Genomic DNA, 19737 nt, shown 5'->3' on the forward strand with positions numbered 1-19737 from the left:
TTTGTCGAGTACTTATCATTTCTGAGTTTGTTTGGGGTTTTGTTGTTGTTGTTGTTTGTTTTGGTTTTGTTTTGTTTTGCCTGAAGTCCAGTATCCAACTCTTATTCCAAAAGCAGTGGCACAGCCCCGCTTTCCGAGTCCAGGAGGAGTTGCTCTTCACCAGACACAAAGAGCACCTGGCTCCTGCAGTTTGAAATCCAGTACCCAACAGTGGCTGCCCCTTGGGTTTGGGGAAGGAGGGAACGGAATCTGGCTCTGAAGAGTGGTGCTCACCAGCACAAGGGGCCTCAGAATAAAACAGTCCAGTTACATCCCGCTCAGGTAGACAAACATCCTATAAAGAACTCACTCTCATACCTTAGAGAAGTTATTTAACCTCTCTGAACCTCACTTTCTTCATGTGTGACTTGGAGGGAGGCAATTTTTCCCTTGTGGGGTTATGGCGAGATATTGTACAAATATTAATCTGTCAACCCAGTGCTAGGTCATGATTGGCACTCGAGCTGTGTTCTCTTCCCCACTTAGGATATGGATGAAATAACCACCAGCACTCAGATCTGAAGTTAAGCTTTGCCCCCTGGATCCTGACTATTTGAGGGTCTGTGTCAGGGTTGTGACGATCAAATGAAATAACGTGTCTAAAGCACCTGGTGCAATGCCTGGCCCAGAAAGTTGAGTCATTATTGTGGGCTCGCTTTGTTCCACCCAATGTTCTTAGTCATATTCACATACAAGCTCATTTAACCCTCATAAAACCTTTTATGAAGCAAAATAAACTGTTAATCCCTTCCTCTACCTTACTCTGTGACTCCATCCTACCACAGTTCAATTTCTTCTTATGAATTATGAACTTTAAAACAGCCCCAAATTCTATCTTTCTAGATGGAGAAATGGGAGGAGGACTCTCCACTCAAGTCGGAAAGAATCAACCCCAGTCCCCAACTCTACCCATAGTGCCTCCCCAGTGCCTCAGGAAAAGGCATGGAAAAGCCATCCTTCCACCAGAGTTTATTCCTCAGAGATATCACCAGTGACTCACTGCCCTCTGTGTCTGAGTGGGGCTCCCATGAAGGTCTTTAGCCTTCCTCCCCAGATTATATTGACCCCAGAAATACAGCCTTGGACAGTTACTTGATTACAGAATATTCCCAGAAATGAATTTCCCTGTTTCCAAGGTTTACATGGGGAGGAGACTGGGAAACATAAAGAATCAGATGGGGAAGCCATGAGATCCAAGAAAAATTGGAGGGTTTGAGGATGTTAGAGGACACAGAAGCATCACTAAGAGTTTGAATCTCCTTCTCACTTGGAGTGGAAGTTGTAGGATCCTGCCTCTAGGAAACGTGCCGGCCTGCAGAAGAAATAAAAAGGAGATAATGAGGCTTCAAACCAACTTGACCCCCTCATTTATCTCTATAACCATCATGCCAGAGCCCTTAATACAGTGATACTGAAAATTCTGCAGCTACCTTTGGCCTTCTCCCTGTGACACTCCACTGGATAGAAGAGGAGGGTAGGCTCTCCTCTTTCCTGCTCCTAATTCCAACGGTGGCTTAAATCATACTGTTGGCCTGATCCAGGTGGAAGCTCACCCCTACTATAAGCACCTTAGCTGAACCCAGCACTGACCCCTCAAACTTCACCCCTTCCAAAGGACCAGTAGGCAAACAGACCAACACAGATGTTACCTTCTGGAAAATTGGATCCAGGCAGGGCAGTATAACCTGGGGGAGGAAAGTACTTGATTAGAGGACAGTCTTTGTGGATAAAAGTATCTGGTATTATTTACAGCAAATGAGGTAGCAATGGGAGAACCAATCACAGACAGAAAGTGAGCAGAGATTGGGAGTGAGGTCAGGAAGGTTACTCACCAGAGGAGCCAGCTCTCCGCCAGCTGAGCAAACCAAGCGAGAAGATGATGAGGCCCAGGCCTAGGGTTGCTACAGACACAGAGACCTTCGCCGTCTGTACCGGGGACAGTCCAGGTGCTGCAGGAACAGAAACTTAGTAGAACCAATTTCTGTTGCTTATTGCCAGAGCAACTTTATTTATTTCAACCTCCATTTAACAGATTCAAATGTGCTTCATTCCAACCTCTCATTCCTCAAAACTGCTATCCTGTGAATCTCTATTCCTAGAATAACTAGCGAATCCCTAGAGGTAGCGCCTTAGCTTCTAGTTCCTCTCTTATACTGGGTTCTCTCAAGGCATCCTACTTTCTTCCTTCACCCCAAAGAATAAAGCGTCACTCATTCCCTTTCCATTTACTCCATGGTGACAATATTTGCTCCATTTCTTGCTCTGAGTTTATCCTATTAAAATGTGTTGCCACCTCTCCTAACCACAAATGGTTCTATTCTATAAGTTCTGCATCTCCTCCTGTCCACGTCCAGATTTCCCATGTGTTCTTCCAGAACCTGTTTCCACCCACTTCACAGTCCTCGAGCTGATCCTACTTTAAATCCTGTTCCACCTAGATTCCTTCCCCTTGCTAAAATGAACATCCCACAACTAAAAAGAACTCCTTGGGCAGGCTGGGAGACTTGCCCAGGAGAGCCTGAGAGTGCCACCCTCTGCTTCTCATGACCTTCTCAGCTGTCCAACAAGAGCCACACTCCCCACAGCGGGGAGGTGTGGCCTCAGCAGCCAGTCTGGGATCCTGTTCCCTGGCCCTTTGTAGACACCCTTCCTCTTCCTCATTTCTTCTTCTTCTCTTTCCCAAATCTGTGTGTAACTTCTCTTAATTCCCTTACTACTTCTGATCCTGGTGTTTGAGCAATTGTGATTGGTTCCTTGTTCATTAGCCCCCAAACATGCACATCCAAGTGTTTACCAGCCATGGCTTTTCCTCCCTGACTAAGCAGCCCAAATTCAGTACTGTCCCATGCCAGGAGAGAGCCCCCTTTCTTCTGCAACCTTCTTTACTTCTCCAATTCCCATTCCTGATCTGACAGCAGAATAGTTGAAATCCAAAGATCCTAGAATATTGCATCACAATTTTTAGTTCTGAAATCTACATCCTCTTTTCAAGACAGTCCTGCTCCCCTCCCACCCTCAGACAAGCACATGACATCAACACCACCACAGCAACAACAACTAACTTTCCATTCTTGTACCCCATCGGCCTGTCTTCTGTCATAAACCCTCCATAAGTTCCCCCACACCCACTTCTCATTCTCAGCATCTCCCTCTCTACCATACACCATGGACCTCTCCACATTTCACTCCCTCTGCCAAAATATTGGTGTTCATTTTCAACCTTTGTTCACTTTCAATAGCTTTCTGTTTTAACCCTACTTCCTCCCTCCTGTCACACACTTACTCCAGTACTGAAGGACGGGCTCAGGAGCCCCAATGTGCTCCACCACACAGGTGTAGGTGTCCCCAAAAGAAGGGGTTGTGGCTAAATGGGAGAGGGTCTGGTATGTCCAGTCTCCATTGGGCTGGGCAACCTTATGGGCACTGCCATGAGGAGGGACAAGCTGGCCGTTCTTCCTCCATGTGATGGTCACATCTGCTGGGTAGAAGCCCCACACGTAGCAGGCCAGCATCACAGGCTCCCTCGTGTTGAAAGGAGTGGTTTTGGCTACTTGCACAGATGGAGGCCCTGCATAGAGGAAAACATGGTCATGAGGGAGGGAGGGCCTTTTCTCCAACCTGGTTTCTTTCCTTCTTTAATTCTTCATGGATTTTGTCAAACTACTGTCTCCATGCCCACCCCAGGCCACCACACATCCCTTTAAAAGTAAGGAATCAGAATTTATTCCTGCTTCGCTCTTTTTTTTCTCCCATTCCTTCACTGCCCCTCTCTTTTTCTTCTCCAAAATTAGGTGTGGTCACAGTAAGTATAAGCCGGGTCTGACCCGCAAGCTGTTTCAGACATCACTGTACTTATCTCAAGCACACAAGCTAATGGTTGTCCAGAGTTGTAAGTTGGGGTTTATATAAAGGCAGACAAAGACTTTTGTCCTCAAACCTTATTTAACAAACTATTTTGCTAAATAAAGTCCTTTTTCCTCAGTTTAAGGAAACAAGCCTATCTCGGGACTCTCCTAAATTTGGATAGGTGTAGTTCAAATTAATGAGATTGTTAATATATACATTTTTTACTAATTTATTCTCCTAGGTGACCCACCTGCTTGTCTTTCTCTTGGTGCTTTTCAAACAAAATTTTAAAAATTGTGTTAAAGCACAGATTCCCTAGCCCGCATCCCCAGATATTTTCATTCCACAGGTCTGTGTGGCTCTCAAGGGCTCGCATTTTTAATGAGCTCCTTCCCCAGCCAATTCTGACAAAGGTGGCTCAGAAACCACATCTCAAGATGCAATACACTGTCCTGCAGAGATCAAGTTTCCTTTTACCAGTCTCAAGTCACTCTCAATGCATGGGATTAAGGATGAGAGCACACACGGTCAGAGGCTCTCTAAACACTCCTGTGCCTGGGTCCATCCCAGACCTAGAACATCAGGTCCTGGGACAGAAAGGCAGGAACAACTGGGGAAAGCCATTCTGGCTATTCTGACACGCCCCTGGGGGAACTGAGGGCTGCCTCCTGAGATGCCTGCCTAGGAGGAAAACGTGGACTCTCCCCTCAAGAGCTCCCTGCAGGCTCAAACATCACCTCTCCTCCTTTATTCCTGCTCCATCCCCACCAGCCACCTTGTGTTCCCTTCAGTGGTGACCCTCCTTTCTACATCCAGGTACGCACATTGTTTGTTTTCTGCCCAGATCTCAAACCCCTTGCCCATTGAATGTTCCTCCCTGGCCTCCCCTCTCTTAACTGTGCTTCCTAATAGCCCCTTGGCACCCCTCCCTCCTTACGTGTCCTTTGGGTCAGTGACGCCCAAAAGGGCTGTGTGTGTGTGGCACAGTCCTGGAGCCCTTCAGACAAGCGTTGGAGCAGGTTTTCCTGATTGTTGAGGTAACTGGAGAGGTAAGTGGCCAGGACATTCAGTGCCCCAAATTCAAGAGGGACCATTGCTCTCTCCTTTGGATCCCAGCAAGTCAGCAAATCTTTATTGAAGGAGATACAATATGTGAAATCCTGTGGAGTCCCATCATCATCCAACAGACAGGTGCTTTCCACATGGGCCACAAAGCCACCTGCAGGAGCCAGAGAAGAGGGCAGGTGAGAGACCAAGCTCAGTGACACCCAGGGAGTGGGGCACACATTTCTCACATCAGGCAGCATCTACTGACCAAGCTCATTAGCTGGAGTCCCCAGGTGCCCTGATTAAGGGACTAGATAGTAGTAGCAGAGGTGTTTTTAGAACCTGTTTCTTCCTTATGTGAGACTAAAGAGTGGCCCAAGACTATCTGCTTGTTTAAAAATGATGATTTACCCAGGACAATGTAGTTCCAATAAACCACATTGTTGAGTGAGAAAAGGGGTCAAGGGAAAGAGTCAGCCTTTTTCAGTGCCAGATGTGTTATTAAATATTCACTCCATACATATTTATAAGCATCTTTGTGTGCCAGGCACTGTGTGAGGGGCCGGGGATACAACAAAGACGACAGATGTGGTCCTTGCCTACATTACAGCAGGAAATCCATATTATTTCACAGGTAATTACACAGCTTAATTACTATTAAAATTGCTACAAAGGTACAATGCAAGTGCTATCAGATATATATAAATATATATATCATGTATAATATATATGTTATATATATTTTTATATATAACATATATATCAGATATAATAAGGAGACAAACTAGTTTAGGGCATCCAAATCCAATAACAAAACTGAAGTCCTTTTCCCAAAAAGGGCAAAGGAAGGCAGGTCCCAGGGAGGAATGTCCTTACCTGCTCCGGTGCAGCCCAGGCTGAGGCCCAGGAGCAGCCGCAGGAGTGTGGTCATGATTGGCTCTGGGGAGACACAGGGAATGCAGTCCCCTGGGCCACCTCTTCCAGCGGCCTGGAGTTCTCGCCTGCCCCAGAAACCCCACCCTGGGTGAATGATCTCCAGACCTTGAATGGAATATGGTATTGCTTGGGCCCCTTGATCTCCACTAAACAAGTGGTTTGGAGCCACGCAGTCCCTGGACATTAACTTGTTCCTCATCTAACAGGATTGTCAGATTGGCTAATAATCATAGAGACAAATCAGTGAGTGCCTCAGCCTAGTGTCATCAGTTGCTAGGTAAATCTCATCCTCCCCTAGGCTCTTAGCGACTCCTGGTCTCTTTCTTAACTCTTAACTGTGGAACGACCAGTCTGCAGGTGGATTTCCTTGGGTCCTAGTATCCCCAGGACGCTGTAGCCTGTCCTGCCCGCTGGTTTCCTCTCAATGTCCTCCCCAAAGACAGACTAGGTAACCTCTTTGTTCCTTAAAGGGAGGTTACTTGGGAAGATACTCCATAACCCTTGGTCTGCCCTGTCACCCAGCAGACAGAGCACACAGGCCCTTCTGGGGCAGGTGGCAGAGGCAGGACTGCTGAGAATGAAGGAGACAGGAGAGCGAGGGTTCTCTCTGGCCTCAGAGCAAGACAGAATCAGGAAGGCCAGTCCACCCTGGGTCAGGGACATGGGCCTGAAAATCCCTGCCTGGGCCCACAGTCTTTGTTCATCTAGCCAGTGGAGTTTCATTTCCTCCTTTCTGCTTTCTGGAGCAGGAAGCCCTATCCTCCTACACTCTGAGCCATCTCAGGGCAGACTGCAGGCTAGCTCCACTTAAACCCCTTGATAAACACTGGTGATGGGCCCATACCCAAAGCTCACCTGTCTCCCCCAAACTCAAAACCCCCCTGTGTGTTTCCCCCACTGGTCCCATTGAACCAGGGCAGGTCCCTGCATTATGAAGCCATGAGAAAAAAATAAGATTAAAGTTCTCTGCTTTCCTTCCCCTTGAAAAGGCACATTTTATTTTATTTATTTATTTACTTTAAATCAAATTTACTGGGTTGACATTGGCCAGTAGGTTTCAAGTGTACATTTCTATGGTACATGATCTGTACACTGCGTTGTTTGCCCACCACTCAAAGTCAAATCATCCTCCATCACTCTATGCGTGGCCCCCTTTACCCTTTACTAGCCCCCATCGCCCTGCCCTCTGGTAACCACCATACTGTTGTCTGTGTCTGTGAGTTTTTCCTGTTTGTTCATTTGTTGCTTTCAGCTTTATACTCCGCATATAAATAAAATCATATGGTTCTCATGATTTTCTGACTAACTTACTTTGGTTAGCATAATATTCTCAAGGTCCATCCATGTTGTCACAAATGGCAATATTTCATCTTTTCTTATGGCTGAGTAGGATCCCAATTTGGGGGAGTGGTGCACCCAAAGTAAACTGGGATTATCTTCTGGAGGACAGGCACCTTGTACCACAGGCTTTCCCCGCTGAGTGAGTGTTCTAGGAACCCATCTCTATCAGTGGACCAGCTGGCATTTTTGTGAGAGGCTGCATTTGGCTTTATTGAATTTTTCTGAAGACTCTTTCAACATGTTTGCCCATTTCATGATGGGTGATTTACAAATGTACCTCCCCATACTGCTCTGAGTGTTTGGCAGTTTTTGACCAAAAATGGCATGACCCCCATGCCCCACCCTCCCTATTCACCCAATCTTGCCCCAAATGACTTTTTTTTTTGTTTCCCCTGGATGAAAAAATTCCTCAAAGGGAAATGTTTAGCCAGTGTGGAAGAGGCGAAACAAAAAATGGCAGAAGCACTAAAAGGCATCAAAATCAACAAGTTCAAAACCTATTTTGAGAAGTGGAAAAAACATCACGATAGATGTATCAGATGGAGAGTACTTTGAAAGTGACTGAAGTTTAAACATGTAAAAGTAAATACACAATTTTTTATAAATAAATTCCTGTTTTGGGGGATTCCTCCTTGTATGTACCACATAGTCTTTATCCAAACATCTACTGAAGGACCCTTTAGTTGTTTCCATGCTTTGGCCGCTGTAAATAATGCTGCAATGAACAAGGGTGAGGGGTGCATATATCTTTGCAAATAAATGTTTTCAAGTTTTTCAATTAGATACCCAGAAGAGAGATTTCTGGGACATATCGTAACTCTTTTCTTAATTTTTTGAGAAACTTCCATACTGTTTTCCATAGTGGCTATACCAGTTTACATTCCCACCGGCAGTGACTGAGGATTGCTTTTTCTCCACAACTTCTCCATCATGTTATTACTTGTCTAATTGAAAATAGACATTCTAACAGGTGAGAGGTGTTATCTATTGTCTCATTGTAGTTTTGATTTGTATTTTCCTAATAGCTAGTAAAGTTGAACATCTTTTCATCTAACTGTTGGCGTTATGTATGTCTTCTTGAGAGAGGTATCTGTTCAGGTCCTCTGCCCATTTTTAATTGGATTGTTTGTTTGGTGTTGAATTATATGAAGTCTTTACATATTTTAGATATTAACCCCTTGTAGGAGCTGTTATTTGCAAATTTCATCTCCTATTCAGCTAATTGCCTTTTAATCAATATTGTGTTGTCTGGGTTTTTTTGTTGTTGTTGTTTTTGGGGGTTTTTTTTGCTGTGCAGAAGCCTTTTAATTTGATATAGTCTCATTCACTTATTTTTGCCTTTACTTCCTTTGCTTTTAGGTGTCAAATTCATAAAATGCTTTCCTAAGTTTAGTGCCTATGTTTTCTTCTATGCAATTTATTGTTTCAGATCTTATATTTAGGGCTTTGATCCATTTTGAATAATTTTTGTATATGGGGACATACTTTAATCTAGCTTGCATGTGCTTTGCAATTTTTCCACCACCACTTATTGAAGAGGCTTTCTTTTCTCCATTGTGTGTTTTTGGCTCCTTTGTCAAAAATTATTTGCTCATATTCTTGTGGTTTTATTTCTGGGCTGTCAGTTCTGTTCCATTGGTATGTGTGTCTGTTTTTCTGCCAATACTGTGCTTTTTTGATTATTATAGCTCTGTAGTATAATTTTAAGTCAGGTAATGTGATACCTCTGGCTTCGTTCTTTTTTCTTAGGATTGCTTTGGCTACTCAGGGTCTTTTGTGGTTCCAATACAAATCTGATGATTTTTTTTGTTCTATTTCTTTAACAAATGACATTGGGATTTTGAGGGGAATTGCATTAAAATGTATATTGTTTTGGGTAATATGGCCATTTTAACTATGTTAATTCTTCTAATCCACTAACATGGAATACTTTTCCATTACCCTGGAAAAGATGGATTTTTAAATGGCAATTCATCCTTCGATCCTATTGTGAACTATACCACTGGTGGCTTTTTCCATCACAAAGTTACACTGCTAAGTTGGTTTCTCTCTGTTCTACAACAGATTTCAGGGCTGCCCCTTCTCATGTTGGTTTCTGAAAGCTCTTGGATGTGATTTAACAGCCAGTTAAACAATAGAGGATTAAGAAGAAGCCCTCACTTGTCTGTCCTCCTCCAAAGTCTCTGACTCCAAGAAATTTCTGATCTTTATAAAAAAAAAAATAGAAGGAAAAAAACCAGCATGAACCAAAGGCAATACTGAAATGAATGAATATCAGAAGCAAAAGACTTGTTTCATATGATTGAGCTTAACTGAAGGTGTGCTCATGTTTCCTGGCCACCTGCACTCTCAACCTCACCCTGGTGATAAGCTTGTTCTAGGCTCTAACTCCTCTGATGAACCACGAAGTGCTTTGGAGTGGGCAGAAAATGGGGTGGGGGTCCAAGATTTGTTGAGCTTCTACTTTGTGACAGATTCTGTACTAAGCAGGTCTTTTATACACTGTCTCATTTAATCTTAGAAGACCTGTTAATTGTCCTTACTCTACAGTTTTGGAAATAGGTCCAAAGATACACACTCAAGGTCTAGAGGCACACACACACACACACACATACACATACACACACGCATGCACACACTTGAGTGTGCCCACATTCTCACTATCTCCTGGGACTTAGATGACCCTCACAGTTAGTGGTGCCTTCCAGAATTCCTTTTGCTCTTAGAACCAATGTCTCTTCCACTTTGTCTTTCGGTTTTCAAACTGGCAAAATCTCCTACACACACACACACACACACACACACACACACACACACACACACTTCCCCCATACGTCCTCCTCCTCCCGCTAGGTAGGAGGAAGCCTAATCTTCCAAGAACTAGGTCTTGGGATCCTTTTCAATGTTTACAAAGCCTGGCCTAGCACAGGACTTCTCACCCACCATGTGGCCTGCGCCGGTGTGGCCCTCGGCCAGCGCACTGGTGCTGAGCGGAGTCCCTCTCGTGTCTAAGTCTCTGCTCTGGAAGTCAAAGTTGTGAAACCTGTAAGGAGCAGCAAGAAATGTAGATTTCACTTCTCTATTAATGAGAAGACTGAGAGCAATTTTTAGAATAAAGAAGGACAAAAAAACCCAGAGACCTGTGCTCAGTGAAGCAGTTTCATCCTTCCTCTCTTTCTCTTAACCTTATTTTTTATTTTTTACAGGCATAGCTCTGTCCCCTACCTCTAGTCAACCCAAAGACTATTTCAACTGCCCTGTCCATTGCTGGTGATTTTATACCTATTTATGTAGCATTAGGACTGCAGAGGTTAGGGAACCCCAGCCAGCATTCCAGATGCTGCCCCAATGTCACTACCACTACGTAAGGGCCCCTGCAGTGAGTCCTCCCTTTCCCAGGTGCCAAAAGTGTACTAACCAAGGTGTGTGTAGGTGCAAAGCACTACAGGGGATATCCAGAGCTAGGAGATACGGAGTCTGCCCCCCATCACTCGTCATTCACTTGGAGGTCAGTTGGGGAGTAAGAATAAACTTCTACAAAGAGAATATGTTAAGGTGAGTAAGCAGTAAGTCCAGTGGACTTAAAAGAAAAAAGAGAAATCATTGTGGATGTGGTGGACAGGAAGTCCTCTCCATTGAAGGGTCCTGCAGGTGAGCCTTGAACATGGGTTTGAATTTGAGTCAGAGATGAGGAAGGCGGTTGGTTCTCAGTCATGGCATGTGCCTCCACAAGCCTGGCCACATTATGAGGTGCTATCCAAAGTCCACCAGGGGCCTGAGCCGGCTAAAACAAAAATGAACTATGATAACGTCATTGGCATTTCACATTGAAGGAGGTCACAAATGTGGTTTCATGCTTTTCCTGAGACTATGGCCATGATAATAAATTTCTTCCAGGTACTTCCTAAAGTCACTCCCTCCAAATTCTCAGGTTCCTCTTCTGGACAGATGGTTTTAACTCAAATCTGAACTTTATAAACTCAAAATTTGCTCAACCCATTAATCTAAAACCAATAGCATGAGAGCACATTTGTGACTTCTTTCAATGTCTCTTTAAAACAACGCACCCCTGCACCTACCAGAGGACGGCACCGCTCTGCAGTCTGTCAGCTGGGCTCCGTCCCGCCTCCCACTCCCTCTCCCCTATCAGGCTTTCCTGCTCTCGAGTCTAGACCCTGACCTTTGGGTTACAGTTGCTGTAACTAGTTCATCCTCCTTCCATCCTGCAGCCAAATTACTTGAACTACTAGAGAATATTCTACATGATTTGCCCCAAAAACTCCTGAAGAGTATTAGCTCCATTTTAACTATGAGAAAATGGAGGCAGAGAGAGGTTAGTAACTGCCCAGATTCACCCAGATATGAGGTAATAAACCATAACTTGAACTCAGGATTTATGATTCTAAATCCTATATTCCTCGGAATCAATAAAAAATAATTGAAAATTGCCAATAATTTATAATAGTAATAAAAACTCTAATGTATCTAAAAATTAACATACAAGTATAAGAACTTTATAGGAAAAAAAACTTTGTTAAATGACATAAATTAAGATCTCAAGAAATAGCAGACATATCATTTTCATGGATGGGGCATCCTAAAATAATGAAAAAGCCAATTTCCCCCACCAAAATCCCTAACCAAAATGATGTCCCAACCAAAATCATAGAAGGATTTGGGAAGAATTTGATAAACTGATTCTAAAATGTACATGGAAATAAAGCCCATGAGTATCTTGGACAATTCTGATAAAGAAGAGAATATTAAAAAGCTTTATTTTAAATGACTTTTTGATATTCTTTATCTATTTTTTGATTAAATATTTGTAGAATTTTTTCCCTAAAAAATCCCCCCCAAACTATTAACCCTTTCTAGATGTGTTGCAAATACTTTCCTATTCTATTACTTGTCCTTTAACTTTTGTATATGTATATTACTGTATAGTCTTAAATGTTTAATGTAGTAATATTGTCAATATTTTACTTTATAGCTTCTGGGTTTGAATATTTTACTTCAGGGTAAGAAAAATGTTATTTTGTATTTTCTCCTAAAACTCCTGAGATTTTACATATTGATTTTTAACTCACCTGAATATTTTTTGTATAATATGTGAAATAGGGCTCTATATCTGTTTTATTTCAAGTAATAGTGGTCCATGCACCTTATTTTACCCATTGATTTGAAATATCAATTTAATCATGCATTACATTGTTAGACAGACATATACATTTTTTCTAGAATGCTCATTTTATTTCATTTATCTACTTGATTATTTCTGTGCTGGAGTCATGTTTTACTTGCTAAGACTTTATAAAGGATGTAAATTTTTTAATATTTTATCATGGATTTTGACATTTAAAAAATAAAATAAGTAAAATCAATATGCATGTAAAAAAAAAAGAAAGAAAGAAAGATGGAACTCCTGCCTTTTGTGACAACATGGATGGAACTGGAGAATATTAAGCTAAGTGAAATAAGCCAGTCAGTGAAAGACAAACACCATATGATCTCACCTATAAGTGGAATCTATTCAACAAAATAAACTAATGAACAAAATAAACCACAGGCATGGAAACATGGAGCAGACTGAAAGTGACCAGAGGGGATGGGGATGGAGAACAATGGCGGAAAGAAGGGGAAGGGACTAAACAAAGAACATGTATGAATGACCCATGGATATGGACAACAGAGTGGGAATTGACTGTGGGAGTGGGAGGTTGGGATGGGATGGGTAGAGGGGGGCAGAGGGAGAAAAATTGAGACAACTGTAATAGAATAAACATGATTTAAAAATTTTTTAAAAAAGCTTTAGTAATTACAACAATATGATACTGACACAGGAACTGAATAATCCATAGAGAAATCCATGCATATAGGGGAACTTGATATAAAATCCCTAGAAGTAAATGGAATATTTGGGAAATGGTATTAAAAAGACCAATTTACTATTTAGAGAAAAAGAAAGTTTTATCCTTACACCACATAGAAAAATTCTAGATCAATAAAGATCTCTATGTGAAAGGAAAGCAATACCACTAATAACAGCACGGTAGAATACCATATACAGCCAGATAATATAAGGGCATTTTATTTTTACCCAAAATTATTCATCAGGAAAGAAGGAATTACCTTATATATAAGTCCTGAAGACCTTTTCTTTTCAAATTAAGCCCACTTTCTCAAAGCTATTTGGAGAAGATACATTATCCTAAACTGGTCTCAATTAATAAATTCATGAGAAGAATTAGAAGAAAATTGTTTTATGAAATGTGAGAGTGGAAATAGCAATATGCCTACATTAATATATTACATTATAAAATGTGAATTTAAATTTGTGAGTTGGTAACTAAATAAAGGTAGTTTGACTATTTGACTATTTCCCTATAAATTCTATATCACTAAAATTTTATATATTAAAATTTGTCAAAAAAACCTTTGAAATGTTTTCATTGAAAAAATGGGGTATTACTGTATCACTTTATAGTCCATCAAAAATTGTAACTTCATTTTCTTATGGTTAGAAAGCACTTCTTAAGATCATAAAAGCACAAACCATAAGGATTTTGAAGTCAAAATTAAATCTATTTAGGGAAAAAAACTGTGTATAAATTTAACTTATGAGCAGCAAACTGGAAGAAGACATTTGCAATATTTATACTGACATAAGATTACTATATAGAATATATTAGAAATCCCCACAGATTCACAAGAAAATGCAATTTTTTAAATAGACAAAAGACATGAATCAACAACTCACACAGAGAGAACCCTATAATAAGATGCTCAGCCTCACTAGTAATGAGAGAAAGGCAAATTAAAATGAGATACCACTTTACACCCACCATATTGACAACATTTGAATGTCAAATAATCTCATGTGTTAGTGATGATCAAGGAAAATAAGAACTGCTTTGCTCTGTTGGTGGGAGCATAAACTGTTATCCCTGAATTATGGAAATTACAAACTAGTTGAGTGAAAAAAATTAAAATATGAAACAAGGCAGAATATCCTTGAGAGTAAGGCCCGGGTTGAGTGCTTCCAAGACTCCAGCACTAAGTCTTGGAAGAGCTTAATAAAGACTAATTAGGGCCGCAGGATTAGGCAGAGGTTCACAGAAGAGGTCAAACCTGGGCTGGATCTATAATGCTGGTTAAGATAAGAACAAGCAGAACAGAACAAGAAAGGTATTCTGGTGAGAGGAAAAACCCTGAGTAAATGCACTTAAATGAATGAAGCAGACATGATACTGTCAAGAAAGAGAGAGAAAACACACTCATTGAAGAACAGGACTCCAGCTGGGAAGAATGGATGATTTTTTTTTTTTTTATTAGAAGGGTACCCAGCCCTAGCCAGTGTGGCTCAGTTGATTGGAGCATAATCCCATACACAGAAAGGTCCCAGGTTTGATCCCCAGTCGGAGCACATATCAGGAGGCAATTGAGGCAACTGATCACATTGATGTTTCTCTCTCTCTCTCTCTCTCTCTCCCCCCCCCCTCATCTCTCTAAAATATATGTATTTTAATGGTTAAGATGATAAATTTTTTTTAAAAAAATTGAAAAAGAAAAAAAGGAAGGGCACCCAGAGTAGAGAGCATCTTGAATGCTGCTTGGGTATTCTAAGTGACAGTCTAATAGAATGCTTGATCAGAAAACACCTAACCTCAACTCATCATTTTACAGATGAGGAATTTCATGCCCAGAGAGGGCATGGAAATTATCTAAGATTACACAGCATAACAAAAGCAGCTTTAAGGTTTGACTGGCAGGAATTTCTGGATAAGTTGGAAAATAAGTAGAAATTAGGAAGAAGTAGGAAGCAATAAGAGATGGATGTAGAATGGTAAAGCGAAAAGAAAAACATCTCAAAGGGAGAAAATACTTGAAGGTAGATTCAAAACAGGTTCTAGAAAAGAGAAAGAAGTCAATGATGCTAAGTTCCCCTGTGAAAATCTTTGCTAAGTTATTGAGCACCTTTTCTATGTGCCAAACACTGTTCTAGGCATCTGACAGATAGTAATTTATTTAAGCTTCACAACAATCTTATTAATGTGGGCACTACTGTAATCATCATCCTTTTACAGAATATGATTCCCAGGCACAGAGAGGTTAAGTAACTTATCCAAGAGTACACAGCTAAAATTTGCAGTCATGACTGAATTCCCTGCACTCTGGTTTCATAGCCCATACTCTTAACTCGTACATATGCTGCTCTTAGAAATGAGGTGGTTCAGAGAGGCTCCAGCTTCTGAAAAGAATTGGTGTTTTCCCTTAGATTAGATTCTGGTACAATGCAAAGAACAGAGACTCCCTCACCAAAACCAAAATAATTTCATTCTTAACCTTAATGCCACCCCCTCCTCCAAAGCAATTCCCAGACCCTAAAGAAAGCAAGAAGCCATGTTCAGGTTAAGACATGTTGAATTTGAAATGAGAACTCACTCAAGTTGAGATATCCAGAAACAAACATCATGAGTTTAAAAAAGATTTATTGCCTTGAAGTGGGAAGGATTGTGGTCATGATGGAAAGGTCACTCTGGGTTCCCCCGGATGCCAGCCTGGGGATAGCAGAGACCCCATCTGAGAAACCTGTACAGGCACATGCACAGCCGGGGGAGTCCCAGGCCTTCTGCTCCAAGAAGGAGCAACCCTAGGCAGGATGTGAGAAGCCTAGGTACCCCCTGCTGGGATGGCCGAAGGTGTTGGCATCAGGCTCTGATCAGGAAGAATCAGTCTGAGGAGAGAAAATAAGGGAGGAAAGCCATCAGGGGGATCCTCCTCCTCCCTAAGAGCCCCTCCCTGCCTGCAGCACACCCTACAGAAACTGATCTCTCCTTGACCCCATGTCACCTCCAAGCATCCTTCCCCATATCACTCTGCCACTCCAAGCCATCTCTGTCACCCATAACTGTGTGGGTAACTAGGACCACAACAAGGTGAATGCCCAGGGTGCCCAATATATCCTACCCACCCAAGGGCCTGAGGGTCACTCTAAGTCCTCCCCATGCTTGGGATAATCCTGGCACGCCTGCCCACGCACCACTTTATGGCTCCCACAGCCCACCAGCCCCTCCAGATGCCCCGATGTACCACCTGAGCAAGGCTTCCGGAAGTAGATGATGAGGACCAAGCCAACAATGATGCCCAGCACACCAAGACCGAAAGCCATGCCGCACAGCACATTCTCCAGAAGATCTGAGGGCAGTGCGCTGTGGGGCACTAGAGACAAAGGGAAGTGGGTGGGCCCCAAGACCTTGCTGGGGAGCCCCCCACCCAGGAGAATGATGTGTCTGGGATGACAAGGGAGAAATGGAGGCATGGAAGGCCGAGGTTGGCTCTGAGTGACAATGGACTAAACAATGTCCAAGTAAAGAAAGAAAGCCCTCACGTGAGTCTATCCCTTTTTGTCCCCAAATGAACCAGGTGTCCAGGGAGGAGAATCTCACCCCAATAGGCAATTGCTGTGCAGCCATCAATCTCATGAGTCACAGCACAGGTGAAAAGGTCAGAGGGTGCCGGTGTGAAGTTTAAGTAAGAAAAGGCCTGGAAGCTGAGTCCATCAATGGCTGAGACAAAAGTGGGCCCAGCACCTTCCACGGGGGCTGAATTATGCTGCCAGGTCACCGTCAATGTGGGTGGGAAGAGATTACTGACAAAACAGACCAGCGTGTTGGGCTTGCCAAACTCCAGGGGCTTTAGCGTGAACACCTCAGTGACAGGAAACCCTGGGGAGGATTGAGGTATAAGGGAAAAAAGGGACAGTTTAGATGGTGCCACAGTGTTTGAAGGGGGTGCAGAGACAGAGTCAATGGGGACAAGCTTTGTGGGGATAGATGAGGGAGGCACTGGGGCTCTGAGGGGGTCTTCCTCTAGGTGAGAACCAGAGCCGGACCTAGAGTCAGAGCCAGATCCAGGCCACCCTGCAGCCATCCACCCTGACTGCCTGCAGCACTTCCTGTCAGTCCTCACAATGGCATCTAATCACAAGCTGTCTTCTCATTAAAACACAGGTGCATCGTGAGGGACTTCCACTCTCTTCTTTCCATCTTGCTGGGCACAGTAACACAAACACATATTCACTAGTCTTCAACTGCTCCCTGCTAACTCCATCAAGTGTAATAAATACAATAGCTTTGAATGCCTCTACATCTGGGCACTTGTCTCTGACCCACAACAAAAACAGGCACCAAAGGTGGGGCAGTTGTGAAGGAAAGCAATTCAAGTACAGATTAATGAGGTTAAGAATGCAGCCCCCACCCCACTCCTGAAAAGCCCCTGACCTCTAGACACTGGGATTTGCCCTTCAAGTTTTGGGCCTATTTCCTGGATCATGGCTTGGCAGAATCCTTTGTCAAAGAAAATGGAGGAAGTATCTCCAGACTTCTGAGCCCAGTCAGCAAATTCAGGCAGGCGAGGCACTCGAGTGTTCTGGGAAAAGTTGAAGGAGAAAAGCTGGTCCTCATCGTAGGCCTCTGAGAGTCCCAGGCTGGGACTCCAGTTCTGACAGTACATTGTGTGCTGGAACGTGTGGTTCTGCAGATTATCTCGCCACCCTGCAGTAGGGGTGGAAAGGAGACAGGGTGGGGTTCAGGGAGGGGGACCTCCTCCTTCTCCTCTTTAGCTTAGAAAACAGCCAGGCCTGCTGCAACCAGAGGGGCAGGGGTGGGGTATAACCCCCATAGTGTCTTTTATTTGGGCTCTCCCTCCTAGCATGGGTGAAAAATAAATTACTGGGATCTCTCCAAACTACCCCACCCATGAAAATGCCAATTGTCTAAAGTTGTAAAAAGTAAAAGTGGTCTACGGTCTAAAGTGTCACAGTGTTGGTTGCGGTTTGTGCACTGCTCAAAGGCACCCAGCTAAGGAGGCAGCTGGAGGCTGAAATTCAGCCTGCATTCTGCTCACCAAGACATGCGTCCTGGCACAGGGCTGCATCCTCCCAAAGGGGAGACCTCTGTCTAATTCACAGGCCACCACAGTCACTTGTGGAGGTCCTGGATGGGTTCCCCAGTCTTAGAAGGGAGAGTGAAGAAATGGTTATGGCCTCCCCAAGCTATAGATGACACTGTCCCTCCTCTGCTCAGACACACGTGGTAAACTGAAAAACCGCCTCCAGGCTTCTTTTCAACCACTTCCTTGGCACCAGGCCTCTATGAAAACATGTTCCCCTCCTTGCTCAACTGTCCAGCTGTTGCAATGACAGGACTAGGGGAAGTGACCCCATAGCTGCCAGAAACAATCCCTAGTCTATGAAACTTCTGGCAGGAGTCCTCCCAGCTACCAGGAAACCTACCCAATACCCTACACGTAGAATAATAGACATTCAGAGTAAAAGGGATCTTCCAGGTTATTCTTCCATTCTGTCCCATCCTTATCAGAGAAGGAAATTAAGGACCAATTAACCAAGGTGAGTTGATTACAGACTACATAGTGACCCTTCAGTGGAACAGTGTTAAAATCCCAGCTCTACCACTTTCCAATGTGTGAATTTGCATGAGATACTTAAATTCTGAGTCTCATTTTCTTCATCTGAAAATGGATATTATAATTTGTGCTTCAAGAGACTCTTAAATGAAATATGTAAAGCACCCCTGACACTGTCAGCCATCCATCCATAGTAGCTTTTCCCCAAATCTGTTAGTTTCACTATCCCACAACACTTCTAACCACTTATTAAGCACAGGGCTCTTCTTCCAGTGCTCTGGGTTGGCTCCCTAGGCCCGAGCCCCGACAGGACTGAAGCAAAGGGGAGATGCTGTCATACCTTGAGGGGCGGTCCAGGAGTGGGGCAGCAGCCACAGAAGGTGTAGCATATGCAGCAGTGCAGGTCCGGGGCGCCACTCATGATCCATCACTTCACCCACACTGTGAGCTAGGAGCAGCCCACCAGCTCTCCAGACTCCGTCCCGAGAGCATGTTCTGACAGCTCACTTCCAATAGTTCACTTGCCATTTTGGCTAAACCAATCACAGAAGTGAAGGCTTTTACATCACCAGTCTCTGGGGAGAGAGGGCCGGGGCCAGCAACCTCCTGAAGACTGCTCTTTCACCAGGCCAGAATAGGGTGTGTAACTGGGCTGGGTAGGCGTGCAGGAATGTCTGCCTCCTGGTGGGGACCCCTCTCAATGTCGGCTACAGTCTCAGCCTGTAATCTAACCCTGTGCCCTGCCGGTGAATCTCCTCTTCCCACAGCAAACCGACAGGGCTCTTCAGCCTCTGCTTTCTGCCCACCCTCAAGGACCTCTCCAGGCCCCCTCCTCCTTCCATCATCAGCTTGAGTGCATTCTGCAGTGCTGGGAAATACATGGGTGAATAAGGCATATTCCTGCCTTCAAAAGCTTAAAAATCTAGTATGTGTTTGGAGGGAGGGTCAATAAATACACAATATAATGTATTTAAATACGAATGTGCCAAGTGTTTTGGAAGTAGTAATTTTATAAGTTGAAGGAATAAGTGAGGCATTTCAGGAAGGCTTCTAAGAGCCTTGAAGAAAAAACAATTTGACTAAAAGAACATGAGGGGAGAGAAA

At 43.4% G+C, this 19737-nt stretch overlaps 2 protein-coding genes across 3 annotated transcripts; both read right to left on the minus strand.

Annotated features, from left to right (window-relative positions):
* Nucleotides 1-657: 657 nt before the first annotated feature.
* Nucleotides 658-6035, minus strand: LOC129066987 (HLA class II histocompatibility antigen, DM beta chain). Of its 2 annotated transcripts, XM_054568698.1 has the most exons (6): nucleotides 5809-6009; nucleotides 4823-5104; nucleotides 3323-3607; nucleotides 1872-1988; nucleotides 1689-1724; nucleotides 658-1351 (listed from the first exon to the last, which is right to left on the minus strand). In XM_054568698.1, the coding sequence occupies exons 1-6, from the start codon at nucleotides 5861-5863 to the stop codon at nucleotides 1335-1337; spliced, it is 792 nt and encodes a 263-aa protein (XP_054424673.1). In that variant the 5' UTR covers nucleotides 5864-6009; the 3' UTR covers nucleotides 658-1334. The 2 variants fall into 2 exon arrangements, with proteins under 2 accessions (XP_054424673.1, XP_054424674.1); XM_054568699.1 differs by lacking the exon at nucleotides 658-1351 and having other exon boundaries at nucleotides 1633-1724; nucleotides 5809-6035.
* Nucleotides 6036-15705: 9670 nt separating this feature from the next.
* LOC129066989 (HLA class II histocompatibility antigen, DM alpha chain) lies at nucleotides 15706-19158 on the minus strand. The gene is made up of 5 exons (XM_054568700.1): nucleotides 18974-19158; nucleotides 17490-17762; nucleotides 16656-16934; nucleotides 16303-16428; nucleotides 15706-15943 (listed from the first exon to the last, which is right to left on the minus strand). Exons 1-5 carry the CDS (start codon nucleotides 19059-19061, stop codon nucleotides 15939-15941), a joined length of 771 nt encoding a protein of 256 aa, XP_054424675.1. The 5' UTR covers nucleotides 19062-19158; the 3' UTR covers nucleotides 15706-15938.
* Nucleotides 19159-19737: the final 579 nt, after the last annotated feature.

Source organism: Pteronotus mesoamericanus, unplaced genomic scaffold, assembly GCF_021234165.1.
Source record: "Pteronotus mesoamericanus isolate MK-2021 breed Mesoamerican mustached bat unplaced genomic scaffold, CSHL_Meso_final contig_20, whole genome shotgun sequence".
NCBI classification, from domain to species: domain Eukaryota; kingdom Metazoa; phylum Chordata; class Mammalia; order Chiroptera; family Mormoopidae; genus Pteronotus; species Pteronotus mesoamericanus.

Bases quoted from the DNA above. Each gene is read 5' to 3' on its own strand.
- LOC129066987 (XM_054568699.1), bottom strand. From the start codon at position 5,863: ATGACCACACTCCTGCGGCTGCTCCTGGGCCTCAGCCTGGGCTGCACC. The intron at 3,608-4,822 runs GTAAGGAGGGAG...TCCTCTATGCAG, and splicing joins GTCACTGACCCAAAGGACAC to GGCCTCCATCTGTGCAAGTA. The intron at 1,989-3,322 runs GTAAGTGTGTGA...CTGTTCCTGCAG, and splicing joins GCCCGTCCTTCAGTACTGGA to CACCTGGACTGTCCCCGGTA.
- LOC129066989 (XM_054568700.1), bottom strand. From the start codon at position 19,061: ATGGATCATGAGTGGCGCCCCGGACCTGCACTGCTGCATATGCTACAC. The intron at 17,763-18,973 runs GTATGACAGCAT...CCCCTACTGCAG, and splicing joins CTCCTGGACCGCCCCTCAAG to GGTGGCGAGATAATCTGCAG. The intron at 16,429-16,655 runs GTGAGATTCTCC...CTTTGTCTCTAG, and splicing joins CACAGCAATTGCCTATTGGG to TGCCCCACAGCGCACTGCCC.